Source organism: Herpailurus yagouaroundi, unplaced genomic scaffold, assembly GCF_014898765.1.
Source record: "Herpailurus yagouaroundi ecotype Mexico unplaced genomic scaffold, PumYag 141, whole genome shotgun sequence".
In the NCBI taxonomy this organism is placed as follows: domain Eukaryota; kingdom Metazoa; phylum Chordata; class Mammalia; order Carnivora; family Felidae; genus Herpailurus; species Herpailurus yagouaroundi.
This window is the reverse complement of record NW_024412396.1, coordinates 8462872-8484799: the sequence shown is the minus strand read 5'-3', so window position 1 is coordinate 8484799 and position 21928 is coordinate 8462872. Positions and strand designations below refer to the sequence as shown.

Below are 21928 nucleotides of genomic sequence, written 5' to 3'. Positions count from 1 at the left end.
TTTCTTTCTTTCTTTCTTTCTTTCTTTCTTTCTTTCTTTCTTTCTTTCTTTTTAATTAATGTATTTATTTTCAAGTTACTTAACATACAGCGTAGTCTTGGCTTCAGGAGTAGAACCCAGTGATTCATCTCTCACGTATAACACACAGTGCTCATCTCAAAAAGTGCTTTCCTTCATGCCCAGCACCCATTTAAGCCACCCCCCAACACCCCCTCCAGTAATCCTCAGTTTGTTCCCTGTATTTCAGAGTCTCTTTTGGTTTGCCTGTCTCTCTTTTTACCTTATCTTTCCTTTCCTTCCCCATGTTCCTCTGTTGAGTTTCTCCAATTCCACATATGGGTGAAATCATGTGATACCTGCCTTTCTCTGACTAGTTTCACTTAGAATAATACCCTCCAGTTCCATCCACATTGTGCAAATGGCAAGATTTCATTCTTTTTCATCTTCAAGTAGTATTCCATTGTATATATATACCACATCTTCTTTATCCATTCATCAGTTGATGGACATTTGGGCTCTTTCCGTAATTTGGCTATTGTTGATAGTGCTGCTATAAACATTGGGGTGCATGTGCCCCTTCAAATCAGCATTTTTGTATTCCTTGGATAAACCTTTATTTATAATAAGCCCTTGAATTTAGTCCATCCCTCCCATATTTACATGACATTTTCCTGCCTTGTAAAACAATATTACCCACTCCTGAGTATACATATTTTCACATTTATCACTTTGTTTTGGGTGGGGGGAGGAAGGGAGAATGTTTAGATGATATTTATGAATGAAATATGCTTTTGTACCAGAACTTCCAGCACTGTGTTCAAGTATATAAAATGGAAAATAGCTGTTACTTCCATCATGAGAAATCCATACAATGTATGTAAAGAATTACAGTTGTCTTTGGCAGACCTGGGCTAAGACACATGATGATGTGTGTCTGTGACCTTACAATTCCTGCAAACCATTATTATCAACAGATAATCTGTGACCTTACCAGACAGATGATCTGTGACCTTACCATTCCTGCAAACCATTATTATCAACAGGTGAAACTTTGCGACTTCGGTTTTGCCCGGATCATTGGAGAAAAGTCTTTCCGGAGGTCAGTGGTGGGTACCCCAGCTTACCTGGCTCCTGAGGTTCTAAGGAACAAGGGCTATAATCGCTCTCTAGACATGTGGTCTGTTGGAGTCATCATCTATGTAAGCCTAAGTGGCACATTCCCATTTAATGAAGATGAAGACATACATGACCAAATCCAGAACGCAGCTTTCATGTATCCACCAAATCCCTGGAAGGAAATCTCTCACGAAGGTAATATCTTCCATTCAGAAATGATAATGGTTTAATCCTTAAGTGTTATATTGTTAAATCAATTGAGAATTATTAAATTGATAAATGTTCGTTGCAAATTGTCCACTGGAGTAGGGGCGCAATTTGATTAAGGTGGATTGGGAAGGACCAAAAACGTCTTCTGATGAAATGTACATATGTTGTGGAGAGATTGAGCAATAAATATTAAGAGGCAAATGAAACAAAAAGAAACTGTTAATATTTTGATATATTTCCTTAGAACTTATAAATACTTATACACTGGTATAATAGAAACAGCTAATCTCTACCAAGAATAATCTTTACCTACCATATACCTGCATTTGTATTAAGCACTTTTAATCCATTATGGGCACAAGAACTCTATGATAGTGATAATTGAATTTTCATACTATGTTAGTCTGCAAGTTCTTTGTGCGCTGATTTCCTTTGTGTGACATTAAAGTATGTATGGTATTTTATCTAGCCATTTCACTGGTATTATATTTTTAGGTTGTTTCTATTTGATCCTTAAATATAATTTCTATATGTATCTCTGATGATTTCTTTAAGATAGATTACCTTGACAGTGAGTGTTGCGTTATTTAAATTCTTAACAAACCTTTCCTTCTCCTTAAAGAAAAAGAGAGTTTTAAAAGAAGTGGCAGGGGCAGTCAGGGCAGAGAAAATAGCACACTTCAGAGTAGAATTCCCCAATGAACGTACTTTGGAGTTCATTCAATCTCACAAAAACCCCATAAGTATTACTTACCCTGTATTTCAAGGAAGAACACTGAGGCAAAAGAACTGACAGACACCACAGGCCAAAATCGCCAAGCTAGTAGGTGACAGAGCCAGAATGTATACCCAGATGTGTATATGCCCAGGGCATATACCCAGATATGCTGGGTATAGACCCACATAGACTGGGGATATACCCAGTCTGATCACATATTCTTCGATCACCAGTCCTTTGGTTTTCAGGCCACGTCTAGTTCTAAGTTTGTTCAAATTTCTCACCACTTTAAAAGGCAAGTACAGTCAGAGATAAACATCTGTTTGATATCTGTTACTGAATGCAGTGATGTGGGAATCAGAAAAGAACGTATCTAAACTGCCCGAGGTAATTAACTCCTGTTAGTATTAAGTGACAAGAGTTATCCATTATCAGGGCTTTGAGTTACTATTAGCAATAACCCTGAACATCTTCTAATTAGTTGTAAATCATAGCTGGATGGATATATCTTAAAGGAATCTGTGACCTACAAATGAACTATCATGTAGCCAAAGTACTAATGAAATATTTCGGATAATTCAACAGAGGCAAAAAGCAAAGTATAATTAGGTTTCTTTTCCTGGGGGCAGAAAGGTGGAATTATCAATAACCTTGTGACCAGTTAGGAAACACTACCTTTAAATATGGCTAACCATTATGTTTGATACCTGCCATCCATAAATCCAATAGAAGGACTTGCTATTGTTACCATGGTGCAAATCTGGAATACCTCTGAAGCTAGTCATGTTTTCCTGTTATGCAGGAATAGAGCATTGGGTAAACTGCCTCACATTTAAATTTTTTTTTTTTTCTGGGAGTAGTGTAGTACTTTTTCTTGAAGTAGTAGAATAAATGATGCTTGGTCTCTGATACAACGGAAATGTCCTGGCCTAGCTGTTAGATATAACCTATTTAGGGCAGAAACAAATAGCTATAGATTGTGAATGTTTAATTATCACTGATAATAGAGGCCAGAGACCTAGATATTAATGGCTCAAGAAACTCTTTGGGGAAATCACAAATATATATGTGGATAGATAGATAGATAGATAGATAGATAGATAGATATAGATACACACACACAGACACACACACACACACACACACACACTAGGTAACATGAAAGAAAAGGACAAAAATAAAATACTCTTTAAAGAACTTGAAGCTAAATGGAGAGATGCCAAGTTCAAAGGAGAAAGAATCACTGTGGACTTGACTAGTCAGAATTGCATTTTCAGAGGAGATGAAATTTAGGCCAGTCACTAAAAATTGCAAAGAAAGAGATACAGCATTTGAGAAAGAGAATTACATGGGAAATTTAAAAGGCATTTATATTTGACCAGGAAGTACATATTTTACTTGGCTACAGATATTTCTAAGTGCTAAAAATTTCATATCACTCAGACAAAGTGATATAGAGACCAGCTGAGACAGAACTTCACCTTTCTAAATCAGTTTGGGAATTGAGAGGGACTGGCCTCTCTCCTCAGTATCTTCCTCTGACTCATCCTTGCCTTTGACGCACAAGAGTTGTACTATTTGCCAATTGCTGCCCTGGATGGGAAATGAGTTACCTAGTTGCTGGTATATGAACAGTACTAATAGTTGAATATAAAGAAAAAGTGAAATTATGTCATAGTATTAGCTGAGGTGTTACAAAAGTAATTAGGCTAGGTAAAAAGGACAGGCCCCAAGTCTGTCCCACTATTGTTGAGAACAAACAATTCCCTCACAAAAAGTTGTAACAGGAGCTGGGACCATGCAATTTTAAGCACGTAGGATCTGAGAAATACACAAGGAAACTAGTATTGGCAAAGGATGGTTACAACTGATAATAGTAAATTTTTAGTTTCCATATACTTTAAACCTTGCCAGAATCACAAAAAATCTAGATATGAGGAAATAAAAATCGAAGCCCCTCAGTGACTCAAAAATCAAAGGTAAGAATCAACAGTCCAGTGGCTTGAGTTGTGGTCCTATCTGCCATTCTAATTAGCCATCACTTAACCTTCTTTGAGCTTCAGTTCCTCATCTGTAAATCAGGATAATGATCCCTGCCTATATAATGAGTTGGTAACAGAGACTGAGTGAGATAAAGGATGTGAAAAGCATCTATACAGGCAGGTGTGGGGTGAACCAAGGACTTGGATTTAGGAGGGAAGATAGGAGAGCACTAAGCTAAGCAACTGCTCTGGCGGGTAACCAAGAAGTGATTGTATAATTTTAGAAATTATATGCAAACTGATGTGCATGCTTCCAAAGTATTCTTCAGACATATTGGTAGTTGTGTGTGTGTGTGTGTGTGTCTGTGTGTGTATGTGTGTGTTTTCTTGGCATGAAAAAGAAAAAGAAAAAAGAAAGTTGTAAGGTCTTTGTAACATACATAGATGTGTCAGAATGAAAAAATTCCTGTGTCATGCATTTATTTTTCTGTTAGTGTAGACATGGACTTGATATAATATAGTCGTATATATTGCAGTGGTGGAGCTCTCATCGTACCATTTGAACCTCACAACAGTCCTCCAGTATGTAGCTTGTTTTAGTCTCTGTCGTAGAGAAAACTAGAAACGTTGAGTGACTTGCTCAAAGTCAAACAGTGGCAGGGCTTGGACTTCAAATTATTTGTCTCCATTGTTTGTAGCATAGATACTTGTACACCAAAGGGTGCTTATTTCTTAATGCCTTGATATTTAGGAATCTATAAGGGAATATTTTATTTATTTTTATTTTTTTTTTAAACATTTTTTTTAATTTTTTTTTTGAACGTTTATTTATTTTTGGGACAGAGAGAGACAGAGCATGAACGGGGAAGGGGCAGAGAGAGAGGGAGACACAGAATCTGAAGCAGGCTCCAGGCTCTGAGCCATCAGCACAGAGCCCGACGCGGGGCTCGAACTCACGGACCGCGAGATCGTGACCTGGCTGAAGTCGGACGCTTAACTGACTGCGCCACCCAGGCACCCCATATAAGGGAATATTTTAAACTCATTCATTATTTTTGCTGTGATAGTGTAATAAGCAGAGTACTGGCATTCTGGGGATGTGCTGATTAGTAATTTAGCAGGGAACTAGGTCTCCTGTGTGCAAATAATAGAAACCTATAACTAACTTAGGCAGAAGATAGTTTATTGACTCACACAACGGGGAAGTCCAAATGGTGAACCTCATCTATGTGGATCTGGTGGTTCAGCGTCATATTTCTCCATCTCTCATCATCTCTGCTTTGCTTTATGATGGCTTCCCTCTCAGGTGGATTCTTCATGTGGTGCAAAGTGATCCCCCATCAGCCCCCGGCTTACATGCTGCTCATTGTATATGATCTCAGAACGGAAGAGTAATTATTTATCAGTAGCCATACATTCTCTGAAAGGGGCACTGATTGGCTCTGCTTAAATCCCGTAATACTCCGGGAACAATCACACTGTCACCGCAGGAACCTGGCTTTGATTGGCCATATGGATGATGGAGAGCCTCTCCAGTTTGGAGAGAGTAAGTTCCTGCAGGGAAGAGATACTAGGCCAAAAACAAACACAAAAGCATTAATAGATGTCCATTATCAAAATATTTTTTGTGAATCAAAGTATGATTTGAAAAATGAGAAGACTTTTAGGAAAACCTAACTCAGCAATTGTTACAGGAAAAATGGGGATAATAAAATTAAATCTTCAAAGAAAAAAAACCATAGCAGCTAACACTTCTATAACATTTGCATTATAGCCAAGCACTATTTAAACACTTTACATATATGAACGTATTTAATCATCTCCAACCTTTGAGTAGATACTATAATTGTTTCCATTTGAAAGATGAGGCAGTGCAGGCGCCGAGGGTTAAGTGGCTTTCCTGAGTGGGGCCAGGGTGCAAATCCTGTCAGCTGGCTCCAACATAGATGCTCTTCTTATCTACTACATTTACAGCCTCTTGATTATCCTTCTAATGGATTTTGCCATGCTGTCACATTAAATTTTTAATATGCTTTCACTAGCTTAGAGCTACAGTAGCAACACAGTTTTTAATAACATCTAAAAATACAGGGAAACAAGATCATGTTGTGATAACGCCCTGAGTTGAGAGCTCTTCCACTTAGTGTATTGGTGACCTCATCCAACTTCCTTATTAACTCTTAGGTCTCAGTTTTCTTGTCTGAAGTATGGTGACAGTAATTCCTAACTCATGGGGTTATTTTAAGAATTAAATGAAATTGCACTGGAAAGTGCTTAGCACAGTGACTGTCATAGCTGGATTACCTTAAATATAATGAACACTTTCTATTTTCCAGTCACTTTACATGATCTATCTACATGTCTATCCGTATATAGGTATCTAGTTATACACACAAATGTGTGTATAATTATACAAATTTATATATGTGACTAAACATACATTTAACTATACTCATATATAGTTACTTATATGTATAACCAAAGAGACACATTATAAACACAGTTATACAAATATAACTAAATAAGAATGCATGTATACAATAAAACACTCCAGAATGAATCATATGATTACAAATAATTACACAAGAGGAGACTTTAGGTAATCATGGGATGGGAGTTTGAGGACGTTTCAATTCATTCTAAGCCAGTGTTGTGTATTACGCCTTGTTTCATTTCATCTTAGTGATTACCAGATGGCCATTTGACATCCTCCAGTTAGTCCATTGTTACCTATCAATGATTACACATGGCCTCACTCCCACCTCTAGCTTTATCACATACTAGGTTCAGTTTGGCCTTTAACACATCCTTCCTATGACCTTTCTTAGTTCCTTGAAAGGACTTGCACACTTACTTTAAAATATTTACTTAATTAGGCAAATTTACTGTATCTTATGGAAAGAGCAGCCCATGTTCATTTAAACGTTTTTAGATAATCAGATGAAACTAAGGAAAATTATGCCTTACTTGATCATGTATCAATATGCCCTTCCATTCATTGCATTTTTAGCAATTCCAAAAGAGCAAGAGACAGACCAGGCTATTCTCCATGTTTGTCACATGTGGTATAATAATAATGTCGAATCTTGGATGGACGTTGTCAAAACATCAGAAAATTGCAAACAAGGCTCTGTCTATGACTTAAGAAGTAGATACCAGGGGTGTAGGGCATAGATATGGGAAATGGAAAAACTAGCTAATAGAACATGGAAATATTTGCAAGGCAAGTGATTTCTAATAATTTTGCCAAAGAACCTTCTCAAGTATGGCTTATTTTCAATCTGTCATAGTCTAGCTCTAAGTCTGTAGTAAGCATTTTTTAACTTTAGCATGCCAGCATTTAATCAGAGGAGCGAGTTAAAAGTGGAGATTCCCTGGCCCCACCCCTATAAACTGCAATCCTGTGCTGAGAATGTAAGAAGTCCGTGGATCACACTTTCAGAAACACTGCTTCAGAGCCCTGATCCTCTGAAAGACTTGATAGCTGAACAGTGCTCTCAAGAAAGTCTTAAATAAATTCCCAATATTTATATTTAAATAAATTATAAAATCCCTCTCTAATTCCTAACCTCTTTTTGCATTTGCATTTTCTTTCTCAGATATTTACTATCAGGACATGTGATTTATTTCAAATGTTACATGTATTTCAGTATTGATTGCCATGAAGGTAGCAAGAATAGAAAAAGCTTTTTGACCAGTTTCTTTTGTCAAGAATAAAGAAGAAAACATGTAAACTCCAGGAAATACAGAAAGTTGTATAACCAAGTTATGTATAATAAAGAAGAAACTAACAGGTGTTATGATTTTGCGCTTTGTGCAGTTGAAGGAATGTAGGAAAAGAGAATCCTCTTGACGCATGACAATTCTCCTTTGAGTGGATGTAGGTTTGGAAATTTGATATTATAGGGTATAGGTGGCAGGGGTTATAATCTCATAATTCATAATAGTTACATATAAATTATCCCACATATTGCTTATTGATTCAAAATTTTAGATAACCCTAAGAGCAAGCATGTCTGACTTTATTATACTTATGCAAACGAATGTAAATAATGAAACATCTACAATGCTGAGGAGGAGAATAGAGAAGAGGTGAAGAGAGCTGGAAGAGCCATAGCTTCCACGGGGTTCATTTAGGATTCTGCTTAGGTGAATGGACTGAGTTATACATATTTACTGTATGGCTTAATGTATAATTTAATGTTAATACTTCTGAATAAAACATATCCATATGTATACGTATGTATATGTATACATATCCATATTGTATGCCAGGCAGTGTTCTAAATTACAGAGCTGGCTGGTACATTATTTTAAGACAACCTAATTAATTGGGGGAATAAGGTCAGTACAATAGAGAAACCTGGAATAAAATGATTCATTGTCCTTAATGGAAAGGAATCTATGTTTGTTTTGTTTTGTTTTAATTTTGTTTTAATGTTTATTTATTTAAGAGAGAGAGAGAGAGAGAGAGAGAGAGAGAGAGAGAGAGAGAGAGAGAGACAGTGCAAGTTGCGGGGAGAGGCAGAGAAAGAGGGAGACACAGAATCCAAAGCAGGCTCCAGGCTCTGAGCTGTCAGCACAGAGCCCAACACGGGACTCGAACTCACAAACCATGCGATAGTGACCTAAGCCGAAGTTGGACTTAATGGACTGAGCCACCCAGGCACCCCTGTTTTGATTTGTATTTTAAGGTGGTTCTTCTCAAACTCTGTGGTGACAGACCAGTTTTATATTATCTTAATTTCCAGACATATGGACCAGTTTATTTTACCAGTTTATCAAATAAAATTAAAAAAAAAAATATGACAGCAATATCAATTTGCTATAAAAGTTCCCACAGACTTAATCTTACTTTCTATACCTCTTTCATTGTAGACCAGTAAACAGTTCACAGATCAGTACTGATCCATGAACCTCCTCTGAGTGACACTGGTTTAAAGCTAATCAGAAGACATTTTTTAAGTAGTTAAAACCATAATGAGATGTGAGGTTTTTATTTTTTATTTTGAACTCTTTTTACCAATTGATTTAGATCTTTTACCAGATGCGTACAATACTTTCATTAAAAAATAATAAAAGTGAATGGAAGTACATGGGGGAAAATAAGGCTCCAGGAATAAATGGAGTACTACCTTCTATATAACTATAATTCTTCTGTGCCTGGTTGAAAAATGTCTAAAATTTTAAGTGTATTTTAAGTATATATATATATATACACACATTACACTTAAAATTTTAAAATACACTTAAAATACACACACACACGTATATATACGTACATATATATGTATATATGCACATCTACGTATATATACGTAAATATATATGTATATATATGTATATACATGTATATATATGTATACATATATACATATATGTATATGTATACGTATATGTGTATATATATACGTATACATGTGTATATACACATATATACGTATACATATATACATATATGTATATATATGCACACATACATATATATGCACATATACATATATATACATACATATATGTATGTATGTATGTATGTATACGTATATATGCATATATATTGTATATGTAAGTGTTATTCACTGGTATTTTCTGTAATACCAGTCCGGCATCATAACTGGGCAGATGAAGAAGATGTAACCTCCACTGTCTCAACTTATGCCCACACAAAGGAGAATTATTAAGTGTGAAAGTCAAATTCTCTTCTCCTACATTCCTTCAGTTGCTCAGAATCATCGCATACATCTTAAACCATTCTTTTTTGTATATAACTTTAGTAGGCAGCTTTTGTTTTCCCAAGAGTTTACTCTTAGAGGAAGAAGACAAGTGGTGGCTGGACAGCTGGTAAAGTGAGATAAAACTTGTGCCAGGGCAGATCATCTTGCCAGAACACCGACAAACCTGCAGCAATGGGAAAGCATCTGTTAGAGTAAAAATTACATTTCCATCATCACCTTGAATTGATGTGTTCAATTAGAGACACAGTTTGAGGAAGGTCAGTAATAGACCATGAAGACCACCAGAGAAATTACTATTTTTTTTTCTTCTGAGTTTTGATATTCCTTTATGTGACATTAGGGAGACAAACAGGCAGTAATCAACACAGAGGCAACCTTGGAAACTGTTGCACAATGAGTCCCCAGCCCCCGCAGATAGAGATCATATTCTGCATTCACAGGTGACATCTGAAGAAGCACCTATTCTCAAGTCACCTGCTGTGTTGTTACTGCTCAGCTTTAGAAGCACGTGGTTAGTGTGCATTATGAAGAATTAAGAGCTGACACAAAGCCTTGACATTCCATATATAAAAATGGGGGTGGGAGGAATACCCCTTGCATTAATCCTATAGCGTATCTTCAGTTCAAGATTATTAAATCATGATGATGCACCAGTGACATAGGTTCTTTTCTGCTCGAATAGCCTCAGTGTTAGTATTTCTGCATCCTCCTTTCCCTGATAGACATAGTCACAATTTATTCTGCCAGTTGGTCTCAATCCTGTGCTGACATTTATGAACAGTGTAGAATATATGGCATCTCAAGTCATAGAATGGCTATCATAATACACCGCTAAATTTATCAAAGCATCTAAATTTTACATTTAAAGCAATTTTTATCATTCAATGTGGTTAATTCAAATAAAATTGGTCACAAGTGTGTTTTTCTCCCAGAAATTGAAGATGAAAAATGCAGCCAGTACAAACACAAAGCAAAGCTAAATAAAAGCCTTGCACCAAGAATACCACATGGTATGGTTTCAAAATCCAACAGTGTTCCAGAACGCTAAACACTTAAGTTGGAAGTAGCACTTTGCCATGAAAAGGAACCAGCTGTAGGCCCCTCTTGCACTACGTATTGTTCAAAACAAAAAAACAACCCCATTGAAAATAAGCCTCGGGTAGATGAGACCCAGAAGTCCAATGGTATAGGAAACAAAAGAAAGACAATTGTCATTTTAATAATTAAACTGTGTTTGTAACAGTTTATGAGGCTTGCAGATCTAGCAAGCCTGCTGAATATTAATGAATAGATTGATTTGTCAACATATTAGCACCGCTGTCAGACATAACAGCACGGAAGAGATGTGAGGCGGCTAGCCAGAGAGCTGCTTTAAAATGCTTGACTCACTGTCAGGAAATTCTATCACGATTGGTAAAGTAAAGTGAATCAGGTGGGTTCAAACTTCCACTGGGATTTAATAATCTCTCCTTGAAATTCGGGAATTACTTGGTGTACTTTCTTTTAAGCCATGCAGTTCATTCAATAATTAGCAACCAAAGGCACACAATGATTTTTAAAAATCTTCTAATAGTGTGAATTCTTTATTATGTATGTATGTGTATGTATACATACATATTTCAAAATCCAAATGAGATATGATCTGAAAGGGTGTACCTCCAGGAAATGAATCATTTATTTTGAGAGCAAGTAAAATAAAATTGACAGAGTTTTCTTTAACAAATGGTCATTTATAGGGAAAAACCACTCAGAAGTTTTAGCAAGAATACTAGCATTAAAAAAAAAGAATATTGGCACTGTAAGTGCTCAAAAATCAGCTGTTTATGTGCCATCCAAATTGAAATGTTTCCTACATATCCCAATTATAAAGTTAAAATTTTGCTTCTGAATCTGTATCGTAGTTGAGTTGAAATACGACATCTGAAATGTCAGGGTAGAACAACAGTAAAGGTTTAAGTATTCTGTTAAGTTTGCTTTATTCCACAGTGACAACAGAGAATATTTCAAAATACGGCATGGTAAAAATCTTACTTAGCCCCTGTACTGCTCTATTATACCCATATACTGAGTAATTATCCAGAACATTCTTAAATTGCTTCAGTGATAGAAAATGGTTTCACAAGGACCCTTATTTCTTCTGAATTTGACCCTGGCACCATGAGCAAAAATCTCTCTGTTTTCACCCACTGTTAGAACAAGCCTGCTCCTTTTTCCAAATAGAGGCTAATCTCAGGTTTGAAAAGCAGCCATCATATCACCCCTGATCTCTTCTCTTGGGCAATCAGCTTTTCCTTCAGCCTCCTGTTCACTCTGGTCCAAACTCTCATCTTTGTTTTTCAAACCCCAAAGCTGTTCTCACTCAAGGTTCCACAAGTCTAGTTAAGTATAAAGTGAAGCCACCACTTCCTCGTGATAAAGAACACATTTCTTTCAGCATGGCATAAAAATCACAACTGACTTGGTAGACTCATGTTTACTGTAGATTTAGAACCTGAATTCCTTCTCATGAACTTTGTTGATAAGCCAGGCTTTCCAGTTCTGTACTTAGACATTTCCTTGGGGGCTAGGGAAGTGAGACCTAAAAAGAGGACTCGGTTTCATTGGTCCCTATTAAATGTTATGATACCAGTACGGCCCAGAGCTCCAGATGCAGTTATTTTGGAACTGATTTGTGTAATCCAATTCATTTGCTCTTCCTGTTGGCATCCTCTGAGTGAAAGCTATCTGAAAACCTTTCTGTGTCCTCCTTGCAGACTACCAAACCAGAAGGGGCTGAGGACAGATATCTGTATGTTTGGGTACCTTTCTCTGTGTTTACATCCATCTCTTCCGGGATCCTTGGGGCAATATTAAACCAGTTGTTAACTACTATCAATGTTCTCCTGCCTCTAGTGTCTTGCTACTCAAAATGTGGTCTAAGGCTCCTCCTTGGAGCCACTAGAATATAGACAATCAGGTCTTACCCCAGATCTACTGAATCAGAATCTTCAGTTTAAAATCCCTGGATTATTTATATGCATGTAGAAGTCAGAGAAGCAGACTCCTTGACAGAGTTCTTCTCAATTCCAGCTGCACACACTAGCAACACTTGTGCTTCTAAAGATACCGAGGCCTGGAAGCCCCTCTTTAAAGATTTTCACTTGACCTGTGGCTTGAGTATTAGCATTAGAAGAAGAAGAAGAAGAAGAAGAAGAAGAAGAAGAAGAAGAAGAAAAACAGAAATCTCTCCAAAGGATTTTAATGTGCCGTGAAAATGGAAAAAAAATCCACTTTGCACATGATTAGCATCCTGTAAATATATTTTGATTTCTACCTTAAATTTTGAATCAGTTTAGCATCATTTTCAGGGCTGTTGTATGCTGTATTTAAACAATTCATGATTTCCAAGATTGTGTTTCCAGTCTTCAAGGGGAAATGAAATTGAATGTAAAGCAAAGGGATAACCGTTGATAGAGTAACTTTCTACAGAGGGAAGAACTGGAAAAGGAAAGATACCAACTTGAGTCTCGAAAGGTCTTGCACTTCATTGGATTGCGGTAATTGACTCAGAACGAGTAAGATGATGATTTCCAGCGGCCTTGTTTGCTGCCTGCAGCCTCTGGTTTCAGCCCGAGAGGAGCGTCCCAGTTAGTGTTGCCGGGCAACAGCTTGCTGGGTTGAGAGCTGGAATGTGAAGGGTTGCAAAACGATTTTTAAAATAAACACACAACTTACCATCAGCATGAAGCAAACCGAGAGAACTACTGAGCACTGTGACAGGCAGTGAGGCAGAATAGAAGAGGAAAAAAGAAAACACTTCCTTGAAGGCAGGGAGCTGAGTGGTTGACAGATGATGGCCCCACCACTAGGATAATAGTTCTGATTTGGTTTCCAATTTGAAAATTTGTACCTGAATAATTTGCGGGTGGACAGAAGACGGTACGGACAAAATTTTAAAAAGGTACTGTTTCTGGAAAAGAAGAGGTCAGCCCACGGAATTCACGGGTAATTTCTCTTCTATAAAATAAATGTGGCAAAATAACATGAGCTGTATTGCAGATATTCTCAGCGTTATTCTGATTTTCTGATAGAAATCACTGATCCTATGATCTATTTTATGGTGTTGTGATGTCTTACCATCCAGGAATGTGTTTAGCCAAAATAAACAAACCGTATGCACATAATGTGGATATTCAAACTTAGAGCTGAGAAAATGGCCATTTATATGTGTAATTAATGTATTCAGTCTACCAATCGCTGTTTAGCAAGCATTTTCCTAATGCACTGAGTGATGCATTTTATTTTAAATATTTATGAAACTTCCATGCAGAAATGAATACATAATTTGTGTGACCTTCAAGGAGTTAAAATCTAGTTGGAAGAGTAGGGGGAAGGACAGGCTTCTACTGAAATAACACAAGATGGGAATTGGGAAATGACTGAGAGGTGTGACCCCAGGGACCTATTATATATTCACATATATCCAGTTCTATTCACTTGGTAGGATTTTCTCCAGGTTTTGGATGTCATTCAGTTTAGCCTTAGCAGTGGCTTATGCAAATCTACCTCCTACATACAGAGAACCTATTCTGTCCCTACATGTGGTGTTTGCTTTGAAATACAGAATGACTGCAAGATAGTCCCTACAGGTGCGAAGATAATTCAGAACTTTGATGGCAGAAAAAAATGGAATCCATACAATTAACGCTCTGATGGAACATTCCCTTTCATATTAAAACAAATTCCTTCAGCACCTGCATATAGTATTTAGTTTTGGTTTTGTTCCGATATTACTCGTGCACCTGGCAAACAGGCTGCCCAGAACTGTAGCAGTCCTAACATCTGCTCAAAGTTCTGTAAGAGAACGTTTGATTAAATTTTTTTTGCTTTCCTGACATTTTAGTCTCTCAACTGGTGGGGCAATGAGAAAAATTGCTGTACAGGAAGTAGCGGGGGGAGTAACTGTGTTAGCCAAGAGTTTACTGTAGCAAAAAAAAAAAAAAAAAAAAAAAAATTAGGCTTCGAAAAAAAAAAAAACAGATTTTCTTCCCCTGCTTGCTCGCTCACGCTCTCTCTCTCTCTCTCTCTCTCAAAATACACTTTAAAACAACCATTTTCTTTTCTTTTTTTTCTAATTTATAGGGAACATTAGTGTGAATTTGTGGCTAGAGACATTTTAGAAAGCACAAAACTCTGCTCATGAAGGATAGGGGATTCTTTAAAAATGAAAATTTAAACCGTACAATTGTTTAAAATTTTCCAATAACAAAGAAAAGGGAAAGACTTCTCACATTGCCTCTGTTGTGGGATTGTTAATGCCAAGGTCAAGAAAGAATTCTTGAAGGTTTTACAATGCAACTTAGTAAGTTTAAGTAGCATGGCCAGAAAGAGCTGCACTTTTGCTGTATGAAGCCAGTGGTTATATGCCTAGTGCTCACGGAGGGGAGTGCAGGTAGTATTAGATCATAAATGTCTTCTTTGAATTTCTATTCGAAAAATTACTTTCACAAGACTTCTGCGGCACTTATCATTCAGTTTGATATTAACTACCGGTGAAATAGGCAGTCATATCATCCTTTAAGAATGTAGAAACCAGCATATGTTTAATAGTTATGAAAACTATACAGAGGGCGCCTGGGTGGCTCAGTGAGTTAAGCGTTTGACTTAGGCTCAAGTCATGATCTCAGGGTTCGTGAGTTTGAGCCTCGTGTCAGTCTCTGTGCTGACAGCTCAGAGCCTGGAGCCTGCTTTGAATTCTGTGTGTCCCTCTCTCTCTGCCCCTCCGCTGCTCGTGTTCTGTCTCTCTCAAAAATAAATAAACATTAAAAAAAAAACAACTATACAGGTTATAGGTCAGCCTTCTGGGCTACATGTGAACACTTTTCCACTTCTATCCCTCGCCTCACTGTGGCTGTTCAAAGTGTTTAGAGAACTCGGATTTAAGACAATTTTTTTTTTAATGTTTATTTATTCTTGAGAGAGAGACAGAGCGTGAACAGGGGAGGGGCAGAGAGAGAGGGAGACATAGAATCTGAAACAGGCTCCAGGCTCTGAGCTGTCAGCACAGACCCCGACGTAGGGCTCGAACCCGCAAACTGTGGGGTCATGACCTGAGCTGAAGTTGGATGCTTAACCCACTGAGCCACCCAGGTGTCCCGACAATTTATTAATAATAGGGAAGGAAGGGATTGAGTTTAAGCATGAGTAAAAGAACAAAACCCTCAGAATATTAGAAAGGCTAACTCCCAGAATAAATAGACAAGTACAATCACAAAATAATCCTACCAGTCTCTGAAAAAAAAAATTGATATCATATTTACTGCAAAGAGAAAGAGAAATCAGCCACTGCCTATTTTTCTCCTGTTTTCTTCAGGGATGGATGGGGGGTATTCATACTGAGAGGATAAGGGGAGGAAAGTGTGAAACAAAAAATATAATGCAAGGGAGTAGAGGATTTCCTGCATAGCTTTGGCCCTAACCAATGTCAGCTATTTAAAATGGCATCTGCTGATTGCCCAAAACTGTGGAGACCAGCACTATGTGGCAATAAACGTCAACTCTTGACAGGCAGATATTTGGATGTATACTTTTTGCCGTATGTAGGGAAGGAAGTGCAGGGTACCATGATTTTCTGAGATATGATTTGCTTCTCCAGTATCCCTTTCTCATGGGGCTACAGAGACCTCTTGGGCTGCAGATCCTCGTGGGGCTCTGGGGAGCCTGGAGCTTCTTTTTCTCCCTCCCACCTTGGGCCCTGGCATTCTTCTCTGCTATGCCAGCTTGCCATTTTTCCTTCTGACTTTCCAGGCTACTACCGCAACCTGCTTCTTCACTCCTGGTTCCTACTGCTGGAGCGTGCTCCCTGTCTCCTTTGCTTAGTTTTTGAAAGACATTCACAGAATGTTCCAGTGTGTGAGTGTGTGTACATGCATGCACACTCATATTTTGCCTTTGCAACTAGACTGGGAGTGTTTTGGGATCAGAACTCTATCATTACTTTTTTGTTCCTTAAGCAATTGCCAACAGTAATTCGTTAGGGCAGATTTGGTGAATGAACAGATTAAGGAATGAGTGACACATGTGAAGAACATTACCAATACAGAGAACATTGTTAAAAAAGAAAAAGCTGTAGAATTTCTCTTAAAAATGGACTCAGTGAAAGGCATTTTGGATGGTATAGTTAATGCTGGATTGTATGAGGTGATCAATAAAAAAGGATGTTTTAAGAGTTCAGAAGGGGCAATGAGTAGAATGGGGCTCTCAAACACTAATGATGGACCTATTTTCAGAGTAAAGCCAGGTGCCTAAAGTTAACCATATTTGTTTTTGTCTACCAAAAGCCACAAAATATATTTATCAACACACAAATTTATATGCACACACATAAATCTTCTAATTCTGTCCTTAGCTTCTAAACTATTTTCTCTTGGGGGTACTTGCCATTATCTGGCTGTGTTTCTTCACATCGCCTGGGTACTGTGGCTGTGCTCAGCCTGTGGGTGCTTCGTTCAGCAGAAAAAATGTTTCATCTCCACATATTCCATTCCCTGCAGAAACTTACAGTTTCTCCTCTGGCAGTACTTCCCTCCCCATTAGGCAGTATGGTTCACTGTTGGGGTGCATTTGGGCACAAACCAGCCCTTTTGTTGAGTTACTGTACTCCCACCTTCCTAATTATAGAATTCAAAGCAGAATGAGTGAATTAATAACATGTATTTATTGCCTGCAGGGTCTGGGGAAGCGTAATGCTGTGGCGCACTTACGGTAGTGCATAAGCTCTCCCGTCTCCCCTCATCCTCCATTTTTGCTCTGTGAGTTCACAGCAGCAAGAACGGAAGGTGCACTTTACTCACCAGTGAGTAAATCATGTGAATGGATGTTTTAAAGCACATGCCCAATACACAGTTCACTGAGAGAACTATACTTTCAAAAGCTCTCTGGGAACACATGCTTGGAATTTGAAATTGTACTAAGTACTGTGTTTCCTATGGTATCCTAGCTAAGGCAAGAGTGTATCAGCCTAGAAAGCATTTAAATGTGAGCTATTGCATTTACTTTCTCCAAGAATTCTCCAAAGAATTCATAAGTGTTTAATTCTATGGCCATTCAAGCATGCAAAGACTTGGAGTGTTGGTGTCAGAGAGATAGAACTCTAAGTTACCAAAAGACTATAGAAATCGTTTCTCTTGTGGTGCATGGGTGGTCCAGTCATTTGAGCGTCTGACTCTTCATTTCGGCTCAGGTCATGATCTCATCGTTTGTTGGATTGAGCCCCTTGTTGGGCTCTGCCCTGATAGTGTGCAACCTGCTTGGGATTCTCTCTCTCCTTCTCTCTTTCTGCTCCTCTCCCACTAGCACACACGGATGCTCGCTCTCTCTCTCTCTCTCTCTCTCAAAATAAACAATAAAAGATAAACAGTTTTTAAAAATGTCTGTAGAAATCATTTCTCTTTTCCTGATAATGAAAAGGATTCGGATTCATTCTGTTTGAAGCAGTCTTTGTCCCAGGTTGCCTCTGGACTCCTGTGACAGCCTGTATTTTCAGATCCATACAGGCTGATGTAAACCATACAATAGAGTCAAAGCCACTTGATTCAGGAATTGATGATTGGGAAAGTTGGGGAGTTAATTTGCATTTTTTTAATATCAGCTACCTATTTGATTAAGATTTGGAGATGAAAGATCCATCTCTTAGGAAATATAATGACCAGGGTATGTTACAGGTGGAAATTGACTTCGGTGAAATGTGAATGTTTCCATTGGTTTGGCAGATTTCACTAAGCTCTTTTTGGAGAAGAAAATGCTAAGATGAAAGATATGGGAAATTATTACAAGAATGAATAGGAAGTGTAATAGTGAATTTAATAAATAATGACTTAATAATCTAGGCTGAAAATATAATTTTTACAAAGGTGAGGGAAAATTCTGTCACATGAAGTATAGGTAACTCAGATGCTTTGGAGACTAGATAACTAGGAGGATCACTGTTTCCCCCCTAAATTACACTCTGTTGGGAGTCCCAATCAGAGACAGAGTACTAAGCTGGATAGACTGGTTCTAACCTCATAGAATCATTCTTGTTAGACAAATTCCTTTCCTGTCTTCCCCTAGAAAACAAGGAAGGCTGATATAATTCTAATTCATTGGATATTTTAAAAAGTAAACAGGAGAAACAAAAAGTATTTTCCTATTGGGTCATTGGCTGAGTTTATCCTGAGTCGTGGCCCATTTTGTGTTTTATTTTATTTGTTTTAATTTGGTGTCCAGATATCTGTCATTTAATTCAAGACTATGAAGCCCATTATATATAGTTAAACTTTAAACACAAAACAAGATTAGTAAATGCTTTCTCTTGAATAGTAGTTGCATTCTGCATTTAGTACAAGAAACAGTTAAATGATGTATATTTAAACAAAACTCCTACGTTAGAAAAATGCATTACAGACTAGAAGAGAAATTTACATTGTACTCACAAAAGACTCATACTCCCTCCTCCACAACTGTTTTCAATTTCATTTTTTAACATCCAAAATAAAATGAAGGCCAAGGTTTTAGAATTCTCAAGAGGTATTTTCTTCAGGTTCTAGTGCTTGCTATCACTGTCCTGCATCTGACACTGTGAAATAGTGGATGTGAAATAAACTGTAAATGAATTATGCATATATTCCATATTTGTCATCCATTTTTATCAATAATTGAATTTTTTCCAGCCATTGATCTTATCAATAACTTGCTGCAAGTAAAAATGAGAAAGCGCTATAGCGTGGATAAGACCTTGAGTCACCCTTGGCTACAGGTAAAAATCATTCATTGGATATTTTCCCGATCAGATGAACTTCTGAATATTGATAAGATTTAATATTATATGTAAAAATATTTTGTTATATGCTTAATTAAAAGTGTTCTTAGATCAATTTGTTTGCCAAAATGCATGCAACTTCTTAGGATTTAATAACAATTTAGTGTTTCTTAATCTCTCTACCAAGAATATGTGACAGGGAAGAAATATACCACACATACATACGTGCCCTTGCACATGTGCCAAAAAAAAAAAAAAAAAATCTAAGGGTCGTTGTAAAACTCCAAGGACCAGATTTTAAGAAAATCTGTATATGTAATCCTGAGAAGTGTCCAAGCAGATGCCCATCTGGTCATGCACTGTACTCCTTTGCAAGCTGTGTTTTTAAAAGCCTATGCTAACATTCATGGAACAAATTCATGGCAAATATAAAATATAGGCGTGTGTTTGTTTTCTCTTACATATTTATTTTCACATTCAACTTTAGAAAAATGATACTGTGAAATACTGAAGGGTTATTTGTAGGCCTTAAATATCAAAGGAATACCAGTATTCCTAATGGCTTGGCCGCAACCATTGATTGCCCACCCCCTGATGCACAATAGTTTAGGCAAATAGGATGGCTTTGCTGCTGATGACGTCACTTCAGGGTGCCTGATGGAAAGACAGGGCACTGATAGAGTGGAAGGAAAAAGGGTAACTCATCAGTTGCGGGTACTGACAACAAATGAGACAGTATTTTAATGAGTTTTCATCGTCTCCATGGTAATGTTTTGGAATTCCTTCCTCAGGATTATCAGACCTGGTTAGATTTGCGAGAGCTCGAGTGCAAAATCGGGGAACGCTACATCACCCACGAAAGTGACGACCTGCGGTGGGAGCAGTACGCTGGCGAACAGGGGCTGCAGTACCCTGAGCACCTGATCAATCCCAGTGCTAGCCACAGTGACAGTCCTGACGCTGAAGAAACAGAGATGAAAGCCCTCAGTGAGCGTGTCAGCATCCTCTGAGTTCCGTCCCCTCTAATCTGTCAAAACACTGTGGAATTAATAAATACATACGGTCAGGTTTAACATTTGCCTTGCAGAACTGCCATTATTTTCTGTCAGATGAGAACAAAGCTGTTAAACTGTTAGCACTGTTGATGTATCTGAGTTGCCAAGACAAATCAACAGAAGCATTTGTATTTTGTGTGACCAACTGTGTTGTATTAACAAAAGTTCCCTGAAACACTAAACTTGTTATTGTGAATGATTCATGTTGTATTTAATGCATTAAACCTGTCTCCACTGTGCCTTTGCAAATCGGTGTTTTTCTTACTGAGCCTCAATTTGGTAAGAGTCTACAGAACCTGTCCATGCAATAGTTCTGTCCCGTGTGCCCCATTGGCGCTGTCATTATAAACAAACTCTTGAAGAGTAGATTATTACCAGTTCTATGAACAACTCCAAAACTCATGTGGAAAAAACAAGCGATGGGGGAATGGAAGATGGATTTACGATCCTAGACACAAGTGCATGAAAGAGTTTCCTGTATAGTTTGAAATCCTTTGCCTGCCTGGTGTGCCTCAGTATGTTTAAACTCAAGTAAGTGGACCTAGGTGCACCTACTACTTATAAGCCTAAATGCCTTAGAAATGTAAACCGCCGTATATAACAGATATTTCCCCCTTTCTTGCAATATCCTCTGTACTGTGGAAAATCAGAAGCTAAGCAACCTTTCGTCTTTATGTATTTTTCAGTAATAACAAATAAATATTCTTGTCAAAGTGTGTGTCCATCTGACTGAATTTGTAATCCACACTAGTGTTTTCGGGCCATTTAGGAGCGGAGGTGTTTGCTCAAAAAGCAGAAAAAGTCTCATGCTTTAGAATTTGGCTGTAACTACTCTGAAGCTCCAAAGTATGTTTCAAGGTGTAATGAAGCATTTCTGTCTTTCATGTCATCTGTTTTCAATAGAAAAAAAAAAAGAGCTCTGGAAGGGAAAAATGACCAAAGCCAAACAGGAGCCTTGGAGGCATTAAGAATATTGTAAATGGAAGTCTTGTTGTAGCTTCCTGATTTAGTCAATATAAAATCAGGATTTATTATAATAATGACTCTAATTTCTTTCCATATTATGTAAACAAGAAGGTTCTAAAGTGGACTACAAAAACACATAAAGACTGGGGGAAAAAAAATTCCTAAAGGGAAAGCCAACTGAGGTGTTCTCCAGCCTGGGAAAGAGAAAACTAATATTGGACTTAATAGGCTTTGGGGTATGGAGTGGATTATGTGGGCTGTTTTTCTTTCTAGCAAGACAACAAAGCATTATCATGGATCACTGTTCCTATGTAGCAGAAATGATATAAATATTTGGAAGAATTTCATAAGTGTTGTGAGATACTTGA

General features: G+C 37.6%; 1 protein-coding gene across 3 annotated transcripts in view; it reads left to right on the top strand.

Annotated features, from left to right (window-relative positions):
- PRKD1 (protein kinase D1) overlaps window positions 1-21307 on the top strand; it is a 339240-nt gene extending 317933 nt beyond the window's left edge. For all 3 annotated transcript variants that reach the window (XM_040476845.1, XM_040476846.1, XM_040476844.1), the window contains 3 exons: window positions 1044-1311; window positions 19451-19536; window positions 20331-21307. In XM_040476845.1, coding sequence (XP_040332779.1) covers window positions 1044-1311; window positions 19451-19536; window positions 20331-20549 — 573 coding nt within the window. In that variant the 3' untranslated portion in view covers window positions 20550-21307. The remainder of the gene's footprint in view (window positions 1-1043; window positions 1312-19450; window positions 19537-20330) is intronic.
- Window positions 21308-21928: the final 621 nt, after the last annotated feature.